At 34.3% G+C, this 20,991-nt stretch overlaps 1 protein-coding gene across 1 annotated transcript in view; it reads left to right on the plus strand.

The window, feature by feature from the left end:
- Positions 1-892: 892 nt before the first annotated feature.
- Positions 893-20,991, plus strand: part of bin3 (bridging integrator 3) — a 100,807-nt gene continuing 80,708 nt past the window's right edge. Inside the window, exon 1 of the mRNA XM_073819386.1 lies at positions 893-1,029. Within this exon, the coding sequence (XP_073675487.1) occupies positions 1,022-1,029 (8 nt within the window). The 5' untranslated portion in view covers positions 893-1,021. The remainder of the gene's footprint in view (positions 1,030-20,991) is intronic.

The raw sequence follows: 20,991 nt of genomic DNA on the forward strand, positions 1-20,991 counted from the left end.
TCAGAAATTTCAAACATTTCTTTTCAAATTTAATCAAATTAAGTACTCACATTACCTGAGCTATATAATTTGTGGCTCCGGACCACAAAACCATGTCTGAAGTGGCACGGGTATATTTGTAGCAATAGCCAAAAATACATTGTATGGGTTAAAATGTTTTTTTTTTTTTTTTCTTTTATGCCAAAAATCATTAGGATATTAAGTAAAGATCATGTTCCATGAAGATATTTTGTAACTTCCCCACTCTAAATATATCAAAATCTATTTTTTGATTAGTAATAGGCTATGCATTGCTAAAAACTTCATTTGGACAGCTTTAAAGGCGATTTTCTTAATATTTTTTTTTTTTTTTTTTTTTTTTGTATTTTTGGACACCCAGATTCCAGATTTTCAAATAGTTGTATCTCGGTCAAATATTGTCCTATCCTAGCAAACCATTAATCATTGTAAATCCTATTCATTTAGCTTCCAGTTTCCAAAAATTTGACCCTTATGTCTGGTTTTGTGGTCCTGGGTCACATTTTGCCTCATTTGTGTTTATTTCAACTGCTGCTAACAATTTTAAAGAGAAATATGAGACAAAGTTCACACAAAGTTTAAATTGAACATACCTGAGAATTGAATTAACCTCCCAAAGCGTTGAAAGAGCAACTTTCCAAGTAATAACGTTTTTGCTCTGAGTAGAATGTATTCGACAGCCGTTATACGTTTTCTTTAAAGAAAGTACAATAAATAACCCATTAAGCGAAACTAATAAATATGGTATCATTACTATAATTTGTTTGACTTGTAGTCATCATAAACGCAATGTAATCGCTGTGTGTGAATTCCCCGTGCCGTACCTGTTGCTCGACTGTAGTTTGACCTCTCCGCTTTCCGTAGTTTAAATCCTCTCGACCTCTGACTTGCAGTAAACTTCTCTACTTCCTGCTCGCTGTCCCTCTCTTATAGACCGAAAAGGCGATGGTTTTGAAGGAAAGGGATTATATTTCGATTAATTTGGATTGAATTTGAGCACAAGATGAGCTGGTATGTATCACAACGCTTATGTGGATTAATAAATAATAGTAACGCGTTTGTTTTCGGACGACGCGAAGTGTCGCGGACTGCGTTTCAAAACATAGCGAGCTGCCTACGTAGAATGCACTTCGAGCAGTCGAATACAGCTAAAATGCTGTCTAGTTAGGGAGCGAGCGAGCTTTTGACACAACGCCGTTGACTGGCTAGTGAGCTCTCAAGCAATATTTTAACGTTTTTGAGGTTACAAATGAGTTTAAATGGCACATAAACACTTAAAAACAATATGTAGAATTCCACATGTGTTATAGATGTTGTGCATTCTCTCTATGTAATTTTATTTCGCTTGTTAGCCCATAGCTCTTTCCCTAGTCTCAGTAGCTAAGTTAGCCATCGAGACACGATGTTTACAATCTGATGTATCAATTCTTCACTGTTTATATACTTCAGAATATGTTCAAATAATGATTTTAGGTTAATGAATTCTTATTTTAAGCTACTTTTATACTATAAAAATATTAAATGTAGTCACCCTGTGATATGTGTACGTCTAAATGTATGAATCATTTAAAATGCTTTTGTCGGAGATTTGAGTCTATGTGATTTCAGTCTATTTACATTTTGTGTTTTACAAATAACTTTTTTTTTCCATGTAGTTTTTGTCTTAGAAACACATTTAAATCTGAAGAACTTATAGTGTAATATCACAACTTCAAAGTCCACAGAAGTTACTATACATTAGCAGCTCAAGAAACCCAATGACACTAGATAAAAACAAGGGTTTATAAACCATATGAACCTGTCTTTCATTGGATTCCAGGAAACTAGAGACTTGTAAGCATTTGTTTTTGGTTGAACAATGGACTACTGTGTAGTTTTATAAGTGTAGCTTTGCCTTGTCAGTTTGTTTTGCTTTCACCAAGATGTAAAAGAACTTAAACTACAAAGCTTTGGCAGGTTTGTTTGTTGATTACATCATAATTTCCCATGGTGCTTTAACAAATGCACAAAGTGATTTTGTGATGATTTGTAGTTTTTAAGTTTGGTGGTGCTTATACGATAATCATGCGACACATAATACTGTATTGTAATCACTGTGGCCACTACAGTAGCATTTGAAAGCTAGCGTTCATAATTACACAGATACATATAAAAGTCGCAATGTACCTAAAGTAGCAACTTTTTTTCTTTTTCCTGTATTGTGAAGTACATCTGGGATTACAGATTATCTAAAAGAAAAAATATAAGGCACCTAGTGGGGACTTGGTTCTCATTGGTTGTTGACTAGATGGATTCGAATATAAGCTTGCAGTGGTTTGTAAGAAAAAAATCTGGGTTTAAAGGAGACTAAATGATTGGAGAAGTCCGATGAACGTCACCAGAGAGAAAATCAAGTTCAAATAACATATATGTATATATGAATCATTCAATACCAGGGTTTCTGTGGGTCTAAATTTACCCTTCCACAAATTAAGGCCTAAAAAGGTCTTAAATTGGAGCATTAAAACAGATGCATGTTGAACACAAGAAGTGAATTTATGGTTAGAGCAAGCATCGGTCATTGGGGTATGAAAAATAGTTTTGCCTTTGAATAAAGTTGGTTTCTTTGAACCCATTGGCAGATTTTAATCAAACTCACTCCATTTTGATCAGTTTCTCATAAAACAAGACTTCTTATCTTATGTCTTCTTGATTTAAATATGCGCTAGAAAACGAACATCAATTTTTGATCTGAAGGGACAGTAAAACTTTAAAAAGATTATTTCATTATTCTAGTGGTTTGCAGCAGAGTTATTAATATTATTATCAGAGTTGGGGAAAGTTACTTTAAACAGTCATGCTTTACAATATTGCCTTACTCCCTAAAACGGTTACTAATTACAGTTCTTATTTACTTTTATGGAAAGGAATCTGTTACATTACTTTTGCATTACTTTTTAAATCGGGACAGGGTTTGCTTGTTTGTTTTTAATATAAAAAGTACTATTTTTGGCAAATGTAAAAACCCTTTCATACCAAAAGTAAAATGAATATGCCTCAGGCAGAAGGAAATGTAACTAATTACATTACTTAGTTACTTTTAATGGAAAGTAATCCGATACATTACTTTTGCGTTACTTTTGCATTACTTTTTAAATCAGGACAGGGTTTGCTTGTTTGTTTTTAATATAAAAAGTACTATTTTTGGCAAATGTAAAAACCCTTTCACACTAAAAGTAAAATGAATATGCCTCAGGCAGAAGGAAATGTAAATTCACATCTGTATGGTAGAGGGCAGGAAAATAAACTTCAGCAATTAAACAAAAAAAAAAAAAAAAAAACACAAATGTTATATTTATCTAAAGTCATATTTGCATATTAATATGGTTGAATTGGGTCATCGAAGGACTGCAGCAAAGACACTGGTTAATAAAATGGGATTAAACACATGAAGGATTTTTGCAAACATTTAAGTATTGCTGGTTTGTGTTATATTCTATGTTCACCGTTTTATTTATTTTGAGGATTACTGAATCTGTTTTTGTGAGATGAGTAAATTTAGTCACACTTAGTCTAGAACTACAGTAAGCATTATGTTTACACAAGCACACAACGCCTCTGCATTTATTCCTGATTTCTTTCAACACAGAAACAGGAGAGCTGTCAGTCAATAAATGGAAAAACAATGTTACTTGCGTTACTTATTTGAAAAAGTAACTCAGATTTTTTATTTTTTTTTCAAAAAAGTAATCTGATTACGTAACTTGTGTTACTTGTAATGCATTACCCCCCAACAATAATTATTATATGTGACCCTGGACCACAAAACCAGTCTTAAGTCGCTGGGGTATATTTGTAGCAATAGCCAAAAATACATTGTATGGGTCAAAATTATTGATTTTTCTTTTATGTCAAAAATCATTAGGAAATTAAGTAAAGATCATGTTCCATGAAGATTTTTTGTAAAATTCCTACTGTAAACCTATCCAAATGTAATTTTTGATTAGTAATATGCATTGTTAAGAACTTAATGTGGACAACTTTAAAGGTGATTTTCTCAGTATTTAAATTTTTTTGTACCCTTAGATTTCAGATTTTCGAATAGATGTATCTCGGACAAATATTGTCCTATCCTAACAAACCATATATCAGTAGAAAGCTTATTTATTGAGCTTTCATGTGATGTATAGATCTCAGTTTTGTAAAATTTAACCTTATGACTGGTTTTGCGGTCCGGGGTCACATATTTGTAAAACCAATGAAAAAGTTATCTGTTGGAAGTATTGCTAATACAAGATTTTTATATTTAGAGACTGTATTATTAACATAGTGTTCCATTCAACTTTTTTTCTTTTATTTTCTTTACTTGGTCTTAAATTTACCTTTGTAAATCTGCAGAAACTTGAATATGAGAAATAGATTGGGTGAATTTCTATTGCACGCTGACTATAAGTATGCATGTCATAACTTAATTGCACTGCTTGCAGCAAAGCAGACTTGGCTTGTTAAGGTCACCGTTTTCAGACTGAACGATCGACATAATGTGAATGAACTTGCACACTGAGGTGATGATGAACAGACATGCATTTGTTTTGGCTCATGGCTTTGTGACCAAACTAGAGCGATCCGCTAAATGCAAAAATGAGATAATGTCACAATTCATGTCCACTCTGAAGCGATTCAGCATTTTTAACGTCACAGAACGTCAAAACGTCATTCTTTGTCCAGTCCAAACCAGAGAAGAGACTGCTTTTCTAGTTTTCCCTTTTGACATATTAAACATTCTACCATTTGCATTGACTTCGGAAATTGAATCGGCGTCAGAAGGCCCTACTGAAAGGTCAGCGGCCGGCAGAGGATGCTTCCACTCCAGTACGCTTAGTGTTGGGGTGAAGGCCCGAATGAGCCGGCGGTGAAAGGATCCTTTATGAACCAGGCTGACCCACTGCATTCATGCAGGGCCTTTTGCTAGATAGAGTGACGTGGTCGATCTGACACTGGGGTCGGTGTGACAATAATTGCCGTCAACTGAGCCTCTGTGCTCCTTGTAGATAAGATCCCGGAGTAAAACTGCCGTCTCAACAGATAGAGGATCCATTAGCTGGCTTCTCTGCTCGGGATGCTGTGTAGCGTGAGTCAAGCTTGCCTGTTCTCGGCGTAATTTTTGCTGCAAGTCTGAACGAAGCTTTGTTCGCGCTTCTGTCACTAGCGCGCGTATGATCATGCTGACAGCGTAAAGCCTTGGATTGTAGAACAGGGCGCCTTTCATTAATCAGCGTATTTGTGAATGGAGAGGATTTTGTTTAAGTCGACATGAAAGTGACAGGAATCATTTGGCCTTCCACAGTATATCTGCAGAGTTACCAGCAGTAACATAATGCTTTATTTTAATTGTAAAGGTCACATCAGTTGGCCAATAGGTCTATGACGTCCTTTCTTTAGATGCAATTATGAATCTGGGATTTGGGGCATAAACTATAAAACATTTGAGATTCATTCTGTGGGTGCTTCAGTATGATTCAGATATTTGATATGTACAGTCGTGGCCAAAAGTTTTGAGAATGACACAAATATTAGTTTTCACAAAGTTTGCTGCTCAACTGCTTTTAGATCTTTGTTTCAGTTGTTTCTGTGATGTACTGAAATATAATTACAAGCACTTCATACGTTTCAAAGGCTTTTATCAACAATTACATGACATTTATGCAAAGAGTGAGTATTTGCAGTGTTGGCCCTTCTTTTTCAGGACCTCTGCAATTCGACTGGGCATGCTCTCAATCAACTTCTGGGCCAAATCCTGACTGATAGCAACCCATTCTTTCATAATCACTTCTTGGAGTTTGTCAGAATTAGTGGGTTTTTGTTTGTCCACCCGCCTTTTGAGGATTGACCACAAGTTCTCAATGGGATTAAGATCTGGGGAGTTTCCAGGCCATGGACTCAAAGTTTTGGTCTCTGAGCCACTTAGTTATCACTTTTGCCTTATGGCACGGTGCTCCATCGTGCTGGAAAATGCATTGTTCTTCACCAAACTGTTGTTGGATTGTTGAAAGAAGTTGCTGTTGGAGGGTGTTTTGGTACCATTCTTTATTCATGGCTGTGTTTTTCGGCAAAATTGTGAGTGAGCCCACTCCCTTGGATGAAAAGCAACCCCACACATGAATGGTCTCAGGATGCTTTACTGTTGGCATGACACAGGACTGATGGTAGCGCTCACCTTTTCTTCTCCGGACAAGCCTTTTTCCAGATGCCCCAAATAATCGGAAAGAGGCTTCATCAGAGAATATGACTTTGCCCCAGTCCTCAGCAGTCCATTTGCCATACTGTTTGCAAAAGATCAATCTGTCCCTGATTTTATTTTTGGAGAGAAGTGGCTTCTTTGCTGCCCTTCTTGACACCAGGCCATCTTCCAAAAGTCTTGGCCTCACTGTGTTCAGATGCGCTCACACCTGCCTGCTGCCATTCCTGAGCAAGCTCTGCACTGGTGGCACTCCGATCCCGCAGCTGAATCCTCTTTAGGAGACGATCCTGGCGCTTGCTGGACTTTCTTGGATGCCCTAAAGCCTTCTTAACAATGCAGTGGAAAGTTTTTTCAGGATTAAGTTAATTTTCATGGCAAAGAAGAACTATGCAATTCATCTGATCACTCTTCATAACATTCTGGAGTATATGCAAATTGCTATTATAAAAACTTAAGCAGCAACTTTTCCAATTTCCAATATTTATGTAATTCTCAACTTTTGGCCATGACTGTATTTATTTTGGTACGTTTGTATCAGTTCCAGTTTGCTAAATGGCTTTTCCCATTTAGGGCATCATTTAACCATCTGTTGTGAGGTATTTTGACACTTGCATTTATTCACCTAGAGCTTGCATTTGTTGAATACATGTTCCACAGGTATCACATGCATCATTTTTCATTTAAATTTGCCATTCAATCATCTAGATTGGATCTCAGACAGTAAAATAATTATAATTCTTAAATACAAGTTCATTCATTTTCAAATACAGTATGGGAGTATCGTTACTTTCGTCTTCAGATGGCACAATTTTTTAGCGGTCAACATTCGGCAGCTTTCTCTGTGTACAAATTTGGTATTTTTCAGACAAAGTGCAAGGAAAAATATTAGTGTTAAATGCATGGTTTACCCAAAAATGAAAATTACTCTATGATTTACTCACCCTCAAGCCGTCCTAGATGTATTTGTCTTTAAGACAATTGTCTTCAATGGCTGTTGAGATTTTGGCAAAAAAGTGCATTTATCCATCATAAAAAGTGCTCCACATAGCTCCGGGAGGTTAATAAAGGCTTTCTGAAGCGAATCAATGCATTTTTGTGCAAAAATATCCAAATTTAAATCTTTATAAACTGTAAAGTATCCAAATTTAAACCTTTCTAAAAAATATATTAGTGTTAAATAGGATAGTTCACCCAAAAATTGCATGATTTACTTACCTTCAAGTCATCCTAGGTGTATATTGCTTGCTTCTTTCAGACGAATACAATCAGAGATATATTAAAAAATCTCCTGGCTCTTCCAAGCTTTATAATGACAGTGAATGGCTGTTGGGTTTTTGAAGTCCAAAAAAGTGCATCCATCCATCATAAAAAGTGCTCCACACAGCTCCAGGAGGTTAATAAAGGCTTTCTGAAGCAAATCGATGCATTTTTGTACGAAAAATATCCAAATTTAAACCTTTATAAACTGTAATTTCTAGCTTCTGCTAACTGTCATACACACTTTCATGAGAGAGTGGTGTTCCAGTTTTAAATATGGTTGTTTTTCTTAAACAAATGCATTGATTTGCTTTAGAAGGCTTTTGTTAACCCCCTTGGGCCGTGTGGAGTACTTTTTATGATGGATGGATGCGCTTTATTGCACTTCAAAAATCTCAGCACCCATTCATTATAAAGCTAGGAAAAGCCAGGACATTTTTTTAATATAACTTCAATTGTATTTGTCTGAAAGAAGGAAGTCGTATACACTTCGAATGGCTTAAGGGTTAGTAAATCTTGGGGTCATTTTTGTTTTTGGGTGATCTTTCCCTTTAATAAGGAATTTAATTTTATTAATCACATTAAGGCGAGACACGGCAGGTATATAGGATAAAAAAAACTAACAAACAAACAAACAAAAAAACTAATATTTATCACCGTACTTACCCAGTTGATTGATTACATTGATAATTGCAAACATTTTTTGTATTACAAGTTTTCTAAAATGTTAGGTTTAAATATGCAAATGAGGCATTCTTTAATTAAATATGCACAAATTTGCATATATTTCTAGTACACAAATCTAAACACTGGATGAAGTCAGTTTCAAAATTCTTGTTGAATTTTTTTTTTTGACATTTTAGAGTCAAAGGTTTTTACAGAGGGAATTTTGTCTCACCATAATTCAGAAAAAACTTAGAACAGACAGGAAACGCTATATTTTTGTAAAGTTTTTGGGGGCGTAAAATGTTGTATAAAATCAAGCAAATAAAATATCAACAAATCCCTCTGTAAAAACCTTCAGGATATAGATAGGAATAAAAATGTAAAGTCTGGTGTGTGTAAGTGTTACTGAAGTGGAGATTTATGGCTCAGTGTAGGAGAAAAAACTCATTTTGAGAAAATGGCCTTTAAAAATATGCATTGTAATTGAAATCTATTGACACAAATAGATAAAGTGCTATAAAAGAAACACTTAAGAGTGTTTTTGGATGTTTTCTTTCCACTAGTCTGAAAAAACACTATGAAAATCCAAAAAGACCAAAACTTGATAGGTGCATGAAAAAACAACCTTAAGTACACGGTTTTTATTGGTTTAACAATCAAGAGTATGTTTTTTTTTTTTTTTTGCCAAAAATGCTTAAAATTTTGCCCTATATACATTTTACAGTTCAAATACATCTATTTTTTGTTGCAAATGCAAGTGAATATAAGAAAGCAATTTACACAAACAGTTTGGTTAATATGTAATTTCATATGTGATCTAAATCCCTTTAGTGACTGAAAATAATACATTCCAGATTGTTTTTGTTTTACCCAGTATTAAGTATGTGCGCTCCATTGGGAACACAGAGTTTTCATAAATATTCAGCCCCCACAAGGAAACGTTTAGTCCAGTACAACCTGTGACTCAAAATGAGTTTGTCTCCCTGTTGTTGTGTTACATTTTCAAAGGTTGTGCATTTGTTTATTGTAACTTTCCATCAGTTCATAGCTGAGCTCTTAAGTATAAGCATGTCTCAGGGGCTGTTTTACTTGTTGTGACTGAGGTTCGTCTTGTTTGTCGTCTGTTTTCGCTTGAAATGGATTTTACAATATAACCAGACATGACACCATAACTTACATCACTCTTCCATGTTAATCTTGCGTTTCCTGACCAGCCACTACTGTGTTGCACACAAATTTCTCGTTTTGTCGGGCTGGGAAATCCCGCCCACAGTGAAGTCTCAGTGGTCCATATTTCTGCTCCACATAGCTGTGTTACACATTGAATATCGTCCTGTTTGTTGTATTTCAATGTCAGTAGGACAGTGTTTTTTTTTTTTTTTTTTTTTTATTAACATAGTTGCACTATTTAATTACAATTTCTAAATGTTCAATACTAAAACAAAACATTACCAAAAATACTCTTACAGTGGCCATCATGTGACAGTTATCTCTTCAGACAGCAGCTGATGTTCATGGTTTCTACATGGAGTTTGGATGGTCAACACTGTAATTAACAGATTAAAATGGAAGGTTAATTACCGCTCATTATGTCTTGTTTTGATGTCCAAAAGGCGCCATTGGTTGACATAATAAACTCAGTATTTAGCAGCAGAAGCAGCAGCGTCCCTGTAATGATATCATGCACATATTTGCAAACCAAAAGGAACTGATGCCACACAGGATACTATTGTAAGCAGCATCTCCATAAATAATATTACATATTCCGTCTCACCGTACCGCAGACAGGAAGTTACGGCAATAAACCCCTGGTATTTTCCCATTATTCTTTAAATATCTCAGATGTCAGATTACTTGAAACTTTTTTTAAAGCATGTATAGAAAGTCACACATGTTATTTATTTATTTGTGAAGATATTTTATATTTGATGAAATATTTAAAAGTATGAATTTTTTTCAAGTAATTTTAGAATATTTTATAAAGTTATTTATTTATCTACTTATTTATTTAAATGTATTGAATTTTAAAGGTATTTTATAACATTTTATAAAATTAATGATCAAAGTATTAATAATTTTCATGGATATTTTATCATTTATAAAATATTTATTTAAATGTATTAATGTTTTCTAAAGATATGTTATAACATTTTATAAAATATTTATTTAAAAGGTTTAATGATTTTTGAAGATATTTGATAATATTTAATAAAATGTGTTATTTATTTATTTGTGACGATATTTTATAATTTAAAAGTTGTTTATTTAAAAGTATTTATTTCTTTACCCATTTATTTAAATGTATAAATATATTTTAAAGGTATTTTAACATTTTATAAAATTATCTAAATGTATTAATGATTTTCGAGGATATTTTATAAAATATTTATTTAAATGTATTAATGATTTTTTTTAAAGATATTTTATAAAATATTTATTTATTTATTTGAAAGTATTCATGATTTTTGAAGGTATTTTATAAATTGTATTATTTATTATTAAATTATTATTTTGAAAATGCCTGCTTGGTTTAACAGAACTGAGCAGTTTACTGTTCGGGAATGCACCTAAATCCATAAAATTAATTTATTTTATTTGGCTTCATTAACAATAATAATGCAATAATACGTCTGTTAATATTACACCTTCAAAAAGACGTAATTCCATCTTTCTTCTTTCTTTTTATGTGACCTCTTCAAGAGCATGGGATCGGATCTTACAGCCTGACCGCTTGCTTAAATAAGGGTGTATGTAAAAATGGCCTTGTATGCGAAGAACTTTCACTGCAGATTCCCACAGTACAAAATCATCCCACTGAATTTCTTCCTTCCTGTCAGAACCTTGACATCCTGTCAAGCCTTGACATCCCGACTTATAGCAGTCTGCTTAAACTACCCCACAGCTCTGGTGTTAATATGCTAATCTTGATTATTAGATTGTGAAGGAATAGTTCATCACTCAGTGAAAATTCTGTCAGTATATTTTCCCCCTGTTTTTCCAGCTCATATGACTGACTTTCGTGAAACACAAAAGAAGTCTATCGGCACATTCGTACTTCTCTTTTTCCATAAAATGAAAGTAAATGATGACAGATCCTGTTAAACTCCAAAAAATCCCATAAAATCATTCTGGATATGCTATATTCTGAATCTTCTGAAGTCAAATAATAACTTTCTGTGAAACGGGCCCACAAGTTGTTTTTAACTTAAAATGTTTTGCTTTACGTTAGTGACACTGGAAGTCAATCAATATTGGTAATAAAGGAATTTTGCATAGCACTTTTAATTTGCTATGCTGTATTTTAGTAATTTTATGCCACTATATACGAATAAGTTAATCACTCTCCTTTTTCTTTATGCAAAATAAATTATTGTTTAGATGGTGTTTCCAACATTGATAATTCTGATAATAAATCAGCATTTTAAAATGGTTTCTGAAGGATCATGTGACACTTAAGACTGGAGTAACAGCTGATGAAAATTCAGTTTTGCATCACAGGAATGAATTATATTTTAAAGTATATAAAAATAAAAATAAAATATTTTATATTGTAATAATATTTTGCAGTATTATTGTTTTTTTATTAATTTAATGTTTTTTAAAAGCATTACAAGTCTTACTGATCCTTAACTTTTGGGCGGTAGTTTATGTATGTATTAATAATTATTTATGATTTATATCATATAAATGAAGAGTTTATTTGCAAAAAAAAAAAAAAAAAAAAAAAAAAAACCCAAACTGCATTTGGGTTATTTTAAGTAAAAACAAAAAAAATACAGTGAACAAGCACAATACAAACATGATAACAATACAAACATGATTTTTAAACATTTTAATAAACAGAGTTACCGGTTTCTGTGAATAAACTCTTCAAATGTAAATATTTTATTACATGTATTTCTTAAATATATACATGTGTATATCTATTGCGATTAATCGATTTGACAGCTGTAGTGTAATTAGATTTTATTTTTATATTTATTTGATGTATTTTTAGTTATGGTAATTATGTTGTGCATTTTTGTAATTTTTTTTATTACATTTGTTTAGTCTATATAGTATTGATTTTTATTTATTAGTTTTAGTTATTTAGTATTTCATTTTTAAATTAAATTAAATTAAATTAGAACTATGAGAAAAATGAGAATGAGAAATACTTTTTTTTCCCAAACTGTTTCAGTTTAGTTTTATCTAACGATAAGTTGTTTGTATATAAAAACATTTGTATACACGGTTATTAAGAGATCTTCTTTGAGAGTCAAATGTATTTCCTTTGTGAAATCATAGAGAAGATCTAGTTGAGCAATCCTTACTGACGCGTGACCTGCTTACGAAGATAAACTCACCTTTCTGACGACATGAAAGGAGAGACAACAGATCATTTGATGTTGCAACTCACTACGTCATCACACAGATGAAACAATTGACTTCAGTCTACTTTCTCTTTTTCTTTTTTGCTCACTGAGCTCTGAGTGATGGCTGTTTATGTAATTTTGGCAGTAGTAAACTGTTTTTGGGGTGAGTCAGCGGTAGGACTTCAGGAAGTTCCGTGGGTGATGACTTGTAGTTTTCCATGATGATTTAGGCATAACAGCAGAATGACAAAAGGTGAACTTTGTGTTCTTTAGAGCAGGGCTCTGTCTTATCTCTAAAACGTACTTTTAGAAACATTTAATTATGTTTTGCTAACAAATTACATTTCAGTAGGTTAGGATTAAGGGGATTTAAGCCACTTTTCATTTATCATTAGAGATGTTCCGATACACCTTTTCCCTTCCCGATACCATTTCCGATACCTGGGCTGTGTATACAGCTGTAGATACCACAAACCCTGTATGAACTGATAGAATTATTTTTGTAGTGCACTTCAGACTTGTCCCTTAATAAAACATGGCCTTCAAAATGAGGACACAACTAGAAATCAGTGTTTAAGTCATATTTACAACACTGTTCCCACTATTCGAGTGGGTGATGTGCATTTCACAGAGGACTGTTTCCTGAACCTGGAAGAGCAGTTTGCAATGCCAGCTGTACACAAAGGGTTAAGGCTATAAAGTGGGGCAATTCCTGACAGACGGTATGTAAGAATTTGCTACTGACTTTTTAAACGCAAATTTTGAGCAGTGTAAAGTAGTGCTTGTTGTTTCTCGTTCTACGATCGCAAATGCAGACATGGTTTTATGTTTATGCGGCGCAACACAATGTGTAAAAAGACCGTTTGACTGATTATAATCAGTAGTTATGTCCCCACTGGATGCAACAAATGCCTCGTTTATAATGGGTTTTATTGTCTCTGTTTCATTGCACAGAGAAATGGCATCACAACATGGTTAGGGGCGTAACATTTCCATCACACACTTGAGGTATTCGGCCAATCACAGTGCACTGGATAGCTGGCCAATCAGAGAACACGTCGGTTTCCATCAACGATGAGTTTTGTAAAAATTGTAGCGTTTCAGAAAGGCGGGGCAGAGAGGAGCAAAAATAATGTACAGTATGTGGAAAATATGTTTTTTGAACCTCACACACTGCATTACAACAAAAACACAAAATAATGCTCTTTTTAGCAACATGATATGACCCCTTTAATGAATGGTGCAGACACGTGGTTTTGTTTACTACTCATACTGAAGTGCGCATGACACTTGCAGTAATGTTACAGGGCTCCAGCTTGCGACCATTTTTTATGCTGATGCGACTAATTTTGTGAACGGCCACACTGGCACGACCACCACGTTGTTCAAATCATAAGCACTGCCATTTTTATTGCATATGAGAAACATCAAACGGCAAACAAAAGCAAAACTAAACCTACGTTTGTTTCTATGACTGGATTCTATGATTCCATTTGTGTTTTCGGCATCACGGAAATTATAGGGCCCTATATATGAGACATGTTGCTGTTTTACTGGCAGGTTGGTCCAGTCTGAAATACTGCCAAACTGCCAACACAGGACAGCTTCCTGTGTTTGCATTCTGAGCACTGAAGAAGAACTGACTAGGGGTGGGAATCTTCAGGCACTTCACGATCTGATCCGATTCCGATTCTGGGAGTCACGATCCGTTTCCACAACGATTCTTGATCTACATTTTTAGTTTACCCAAAAATTAAAATCAATGGGCACCAAATCTTTAAGAGTAAAAAAAAACACAGACAACTAAAATGTTAAGTTGTACTAAGTGACAACTTAGATATTTGAGTTGATTCAACTTAAAATTTAAAGGCAGCTGGGTGACTTACCCAACTTTTAAATTTAACAAACCACATTTTTTAAGTCAACTCAAATATCTAAGTTGTCACTTAGTACAACTTAACATTTCAAGTTGACTAAACTTATTTGAGTTGAACTTCAAATTTTAAATTCAGCAAGGTAACAAATTATTTTAAGTTGACTCAACAAATTGTTTGTTTTTTTTCTTTTAGAGTGTGACTGTGTGTACATCAATTTCGTATAAAAGTATTCGCAAATGCAAGTGCATTTAACCGCAACCACTATCAAGCTTTAGGATGAACAAACACAAAGCGCATTTGAAAGTCTGCCAGTGTGCGAGTTTCGTGCATCTAGTAGTACTGCATTTCAAACGTCATAAATAATAGAATATCTACAGTAAAACATGGCGGGTGAAAGCACATACTGTCAAGCAATGTGCACGTGTCTCACAGTACAAATTCTGTGCAATGAAGCCCGCCGCGTCTCAAGCACGCACACCCCATATGCAGGAAAAACAAGCTCAGAATCTTTTTTTGAAATATTCAGAATTGTTGGAGAGAGAATCGCAATGCATCTGAGAATTTGCAGCGTCAAGCAAAGCTAGCAGGCATAACTAGATCTTAAGCAAATGGTATTGGATCAGTATGTGGGTTCAAGTACTCGCTGATACCGATGCTAGAATTTTTTTTTGTGGTATCGGTGGCATTTCCAGTACTAATATCGGAATTAGAACAACCCTATTTATCATTTAGATTAGGATGTCATCAGAAGAAACACACACACACACACACACACACACACACATATATATATATATATATATATATATATATATTTATACATATATACATCCAAACGTGCCAATTTCATTTTTGTCCTCCATACCAAGTTCTCACACACACACACGCGCCCTCACACCCCTCTCTTTCCGTCTCATTAGCTCACACACCTTTGCTTTGACGCAGCCGGCATCACCGCGTTCCTGTCATCCCCAGCTGTCCATCAATCTTCTGGAGCCATATTCTGTCACATCAATAATAGTGTGTGTAGACGTGTGCGTGAGAGAAGAGCCTGCAATGGCACCGGTGGAAACATGTTTTTTTTCCTCTCTTCAGGTCTACCCCAGCCTGTCTCAGGTGTAATTACTAAACAACGCTTGAGATGGTGAAGAAGGGGGCCGAACGGCTAATTGTTGCTTTTCACTTAAAGGAAGCTGTGAGAACTGAAGATGGTAATGTGATGCCATTGTTCCACGTCTTTAGTATGTTAACAAGTTTGACAAGAAGGCCTGCCATTCCCAAAGAAAAAAGGCTCAGTGGTGTGGCAATCCTTCTGTTTTTTTAAAACCCACACAATTAGAAATGTACAGTTATGGGATCGTATCAGCATTGACCAATATTATTTACTTATTTTTAATGGCCACCATTGTTCTGATATGGCTGTGGGTAATGGACCGTTTTAGGGCTTAGTGATATATATTGAATACTCCCAGTATGTTCGTGATTATTTCGCTGTAACATTAAGCAGTATTGTGATCATTTAAATGTTTTTTAATTGGGGATTATGTTTTTCAAAGGCTGTGTCATTACACTAAATCTGTTTTGCATGAATTGATTCAAAACTTTGACATTATTATTTGCATCATCACTCATCACAGAAATCCCTTTTCCTTTTAAGTTGAAATGTTTTTGTAAAAATACATGTAACAAATTGCAGTTTATTTGATGTATATAAATGAAAATGTGCTTGTGCTCATTTAGTGATTAACCTTTTTATATTTGATTTATTTAATACTTATTTACATTCAACATAAGTCAATTTTAATCAATTTAATGCATCTTTGCTAAATTAAAGAATTCAAAAAACCTTAAACACCCAAACTTTTGAACAGAAATGTATATTTTTCATGATTAGTCAACCTATCTTGGTGCATTCTCAAACATATCACTCTTGTTACTAGCAAAACATGCAGTAAATATCTGGTGAAAGAGTTTAGATGTGTAGTGAGAAAACTGATTTGATTATCGGCAAGATATATCAGCATAAGTTTTCATATCGGTCCGATATTGACATTTATATCCATTATCGGCCAATTCCGATATTTGTCAGATAATATTGTGCATCCCTACTACTGACTAAATATTGACTATTGCCAAATGTATAGAAATATATTAAGAATATCGGTTGACCGCTATGTGTTTTTCGGGCCAAAACCGATTATTATAGATCAAGTAGATTGATAACCGATATTTTGAAACAAAATATTAATGTCTGGTTAAAAATTAAAATGAATGTCAAAATTAAGAATAAGAATGGCTCTAAAAAAAACTTCTTTAAGTGCTTTTAAATTATTTTATCGGTTTTGAAAATAACCGATAACCATAAAACCATAATTGATCCTTCAGAAATCATTATAATATGACTTGATGCTCCAACATTCCTTATTTTGAAAACAGTTGTGCTCAAAAAGTTCAAAATTGCTGCATTCATTTGAAACAAATCTTTTGTAATGTTTTTCCTGTCAATTTTAATCAATTTAATGCATCTTTGCTAAATTAAAGAATTCAAAAAACCTTAAACACCCAAACTTTTGAACAGAAATGTATATTTTTCATGATTAGTCAACCTATCTTGGTCCATTCTCAAACATATCACTCTTGTTACTAGCAAAACATGCAGTAAATATCTGGTGAAAGAGTTTAGATGTGTAGTGAGAAAACTGATTTGATTATCGGCAAGCTATATCAGCATAATTTTTCATATTGGGCCGATATTTACATTTAAATCCATTATCGGCCAATTCCGATATTTGTCAGATAATATTGTGCATCCCTACTACTGACTAAATATTGACTATTGCCAAATGTATAACCATAAAACCATAATTGATCCTTCAGAAATCATTATAATATAACTTGATGCTCAAACATTTCTTATTTTGAAAACAGTTGTGCTCAAAAAGTTCAAAATTGCTGCATTTATTTAAGAAAAAATCTTTTGTAATGTTTTTCCTGTCAATTTTAATCAATTGAATGCATCCTTTCTAAATTAAAGAATTCAAAAAACCTTAAACACCCAAACTTTTGAACAGAAATGTATATTTTCGCCTGTCATTTTAAAGATTTCTGGTGCATTCTTAAACATACCACTCTTGTTGCTAGCAAAACGTGCGGTAAATATCTGGTGAAAGAGTTTAGAGGTGTAGTGAGGAAACTGATCTGATCATTCAGCATATCAGGCGTGAGATGGCAGTTGTTCGTCATGATAGAAGCTGAAGCCGTTCAGTGTTCACATCTGTTTGCTCCATCAATTTTGTTTTTGGGGCGATTCTCATTTCAACAAAAACCTCATCCTTACGTCTTTGTGAAGTTGTGTCCATGCTGCACGCTAAAGAGATTCTCGCTCTGCCCACACGACTCACTCATCAATAGGTATATAGGTCAGGATGAGCTTTTACCTGCCATGTGTCTTTACACAACCAAGCCAGATTTTAGTAGATTATCATTGATTGTAAGGCCCTAAATGCCTTTTTTTGTCTCTTTATTAGAATCATAGAAAAAGGTGGGATAGGAAAATATCTTGGAAGCAGATGGGGATTGGGTCATGTTGCAGGCTGGACTCAAACCTTAGTCGAAGCACCATGGTTTGGCTACATTAGCTTGAGGTTTTCTGGTGTGATCTGAAATGAAACAATTGTTTATTAGAAATCCATTCACCGGAATAAGGTTCTTCAGTTCCAAACAGCATTATTTTGACATGTCTTTAAACTTGATGCTTAACAGCAATATAAAACAAATAGATTAGAAAAGGTGTGAGAGTATGGCATAACGTATCAAACTGAACAAGTTGAACTTTTCTCAGTTCTTTGAATGAGATTTTATCAGGAGACAAAACCAACCGTTGTGACCTAACCGAAGGACGACCTGTAGGCGTGTTTTTTTTTTTTTTTTTTTTTTTAATTTTTTTTTTTTTGCATTTGTTGAATTGGAAGAAAACCAGACCAAAGTTAACATACCTTCACAGCCGAAGGGCATGGGTGTCAAAGTTACGATCATTTGAGGTCTGCCTAAGAATGACAGTTGATTGCCAACTTCCTGAAATGATTGACTATATTAGATCTAAAGTCATTCATGGGCTTATCTGACTCCTACTAATTATGAAAGCCCAAAATCCTGTTAATCCTCTTCGTCCCATTTGAGACATAAGGCCACTTAAGATGTGGTCATGCAAAATTTTGTGAGGAAAACTTGTCCATTGTCTGTTGACAATAACACATCAATGTGGGAACGCCTCACATAAGTTATTTTTAAACCAAGCTTTTGCGTGAGAGATTTTGCGTGATCAATGTGAACCAGTTGCGAAATCTGCGTGATTAAATCTTTCAACATCATGTAAAATTCCCGATTGTGTGGATTCCTGAAATGACTGGATTTCGCCCACAGACATTTGCTAAACAATGGTACATGCAAATGCACCTTTACTTCATGAAAATGTGCAAAATGATATTTAAAAAAATAAATAGTTTTTTGTGGGATCCATTGTAAAAAACAATTTTGAACATCTGCTTTATTTCCCAGATGTTGACTAAATGTATGTTCTGGCTTAATTGAAAGTGATGGAGAAAGATTGGACTATATTTCTTGATTCGTAAATGCATGATTCTTATGAGTTGAATCTTTTAAATGAATCAAGTCAACAAAAATCAGTCTTAAACTCATCAGTTTTTGGTTCAAATTATTTTACTGACTGATTGAGTTGTTTGTGGTTCATTGAACTACAGTGGAGGCCAAAATTATTAAAACACCAGTGTTTTCACCAGCTAAAAAATGGTTTTAAGTCAGTTATTTCTATCTTTTGCTGTAGTGTGTCAGTAGGAAATATCAGTTTACAATTCAAACATTTATTTTGACATTAATAGTAATAATCAGTGAGATTTGTGTTTGCACAAGGAGTCTGACAAAAGCCAGTGCTCCACACAGAGATCTGATCTCATCATCTTCCAGTCTGTCTGGAATGACATGAAGAAACAGAACAAACTGAGACAGACTAAATCCAGAAGAACTGTGGCAATGTCTCCAAGATGCTTTAAGAAACCTAAGCTACAGTACTGTTAAAAGTTTTTGGCACTGATGTAAAATAAGGATGCTGTCAAATATAATATTATAAATAGATTTTCTTTTTCAATTAACTTCTATCAACGAAATTAAATGACCGTCCTGTGCGTTTAAAGCGGCCTCAACCATAGGTGCATTTGCACATAGTTTTCAGGTAGATTTGCAGATACGTTTCTTGAAGCATCTTGGAGATGTTGCCACAGTTCTTCTGGATTTAGTCTGTCTCAGTTTGTTCTGTTTCTTCATGTCATTCCAGACAGACTGGATGATGATGAGATCAGATCTCTGTGTGGAGCACTGACTGTTGTCAGACTCCTTGTGCAAACAAAAATCTCACTGGGTTATTGTAATTAATGGCAAAATGAATATTTGGAAATGTAAACTGATATTTTCATACTGACACACTACAGCAAAAGATAGAAATGTGACCCTGGACCACAAAACCTTAAAGGATAGCTATTGCCAAAATGCAACCTGGGCTGTTTTTTTTTACTGTAAACGAGACAAACTTATATCTAAAAGCATAATTACGACAAACAAGCCGTTTTTGAGATTGACCGTGGTTTCGTTTTGTTTTCAATGGCTGGTGAATGGGAGTACTAGGGGCATAAATTTGAGTGCATCAAAATCGATATCTTTATAACACTAAGAAGGCTCGACACACCATGAAACTTTGCTCGAAGTATCGCCTGGGTCTCTACACATGAACTCGAGCATTGAGAACATTGTTTGTGTACACAGTTTACTAAAAAGAAAGGTTTTGAACAACTCACTTTCACTGTTGGGGTTTCCGCTCGCAGCCATCTTGCCAGTCAAGAAGTGTCGATCTCCGAATGCGAATAAATGGACTCCATAGGATGAAATATTAGGCTTATATGAGGCTCTTTTTACAACTAGAAGGTTAATATTGTTTTTCACTTGCGACAAAACAACAAATTAGCCGTGCATTTATATGGAAATATGCTTTAGGAGCTATCCATCCTCGCATTCGGAGATCAACACATCTTGACTGACAAGACGGCTGCGAGCGGAAACTCAAACAGTGAAAGTGAGTTGTTCAAAACCTTTCTTTTTAGTAAACTCTGTGTACACAATGTTCTCAATGCTCGAGTTCATGTGTAGAGACCCAGGCGATACTTCGAGCAAAGTTTCATGGTGTGTCGAGCCTTCTTAGTGTTATAAAAATATTGATTTTGATGCGCTCAAATTTATGCCCCTAGTACTCCCATTCACCGACCATTGACAACAAAGCTAAATCACGGTCAATCTCAAAAACGGCTCGTTTGTCGTAATTATGCTTTTAGATATAAGTTTGTCTCGTTTACAGTAAAAAAAAAAAAAAACAGCCCAGGTTGCATTTTGGCAATAGTTATCCTTTAAAGGAGTAGTTCACTTTTAGAACAAAAATTCACTGATAATGTACTCACCCCTTGTCATCCAAGATGTTCATGTCTTTTTTTTTTCTTCAGTCATAAGGAAATTTTGTTTTTTGAGGAAAACATTT

This window comes from Garra rufa, chromosome 15 (genome assembly GCF_049309525.1).
Source record: "Garra rufa chromosome 15, GarRuf1.0, whole genome shotgun sequence".
Taxonomy (NCBI): Eukaryota; Metazoa; Chordata; class Actinopteri; order Cypriniformes; family Cyprinidae; genus Garra; species Garra rufa.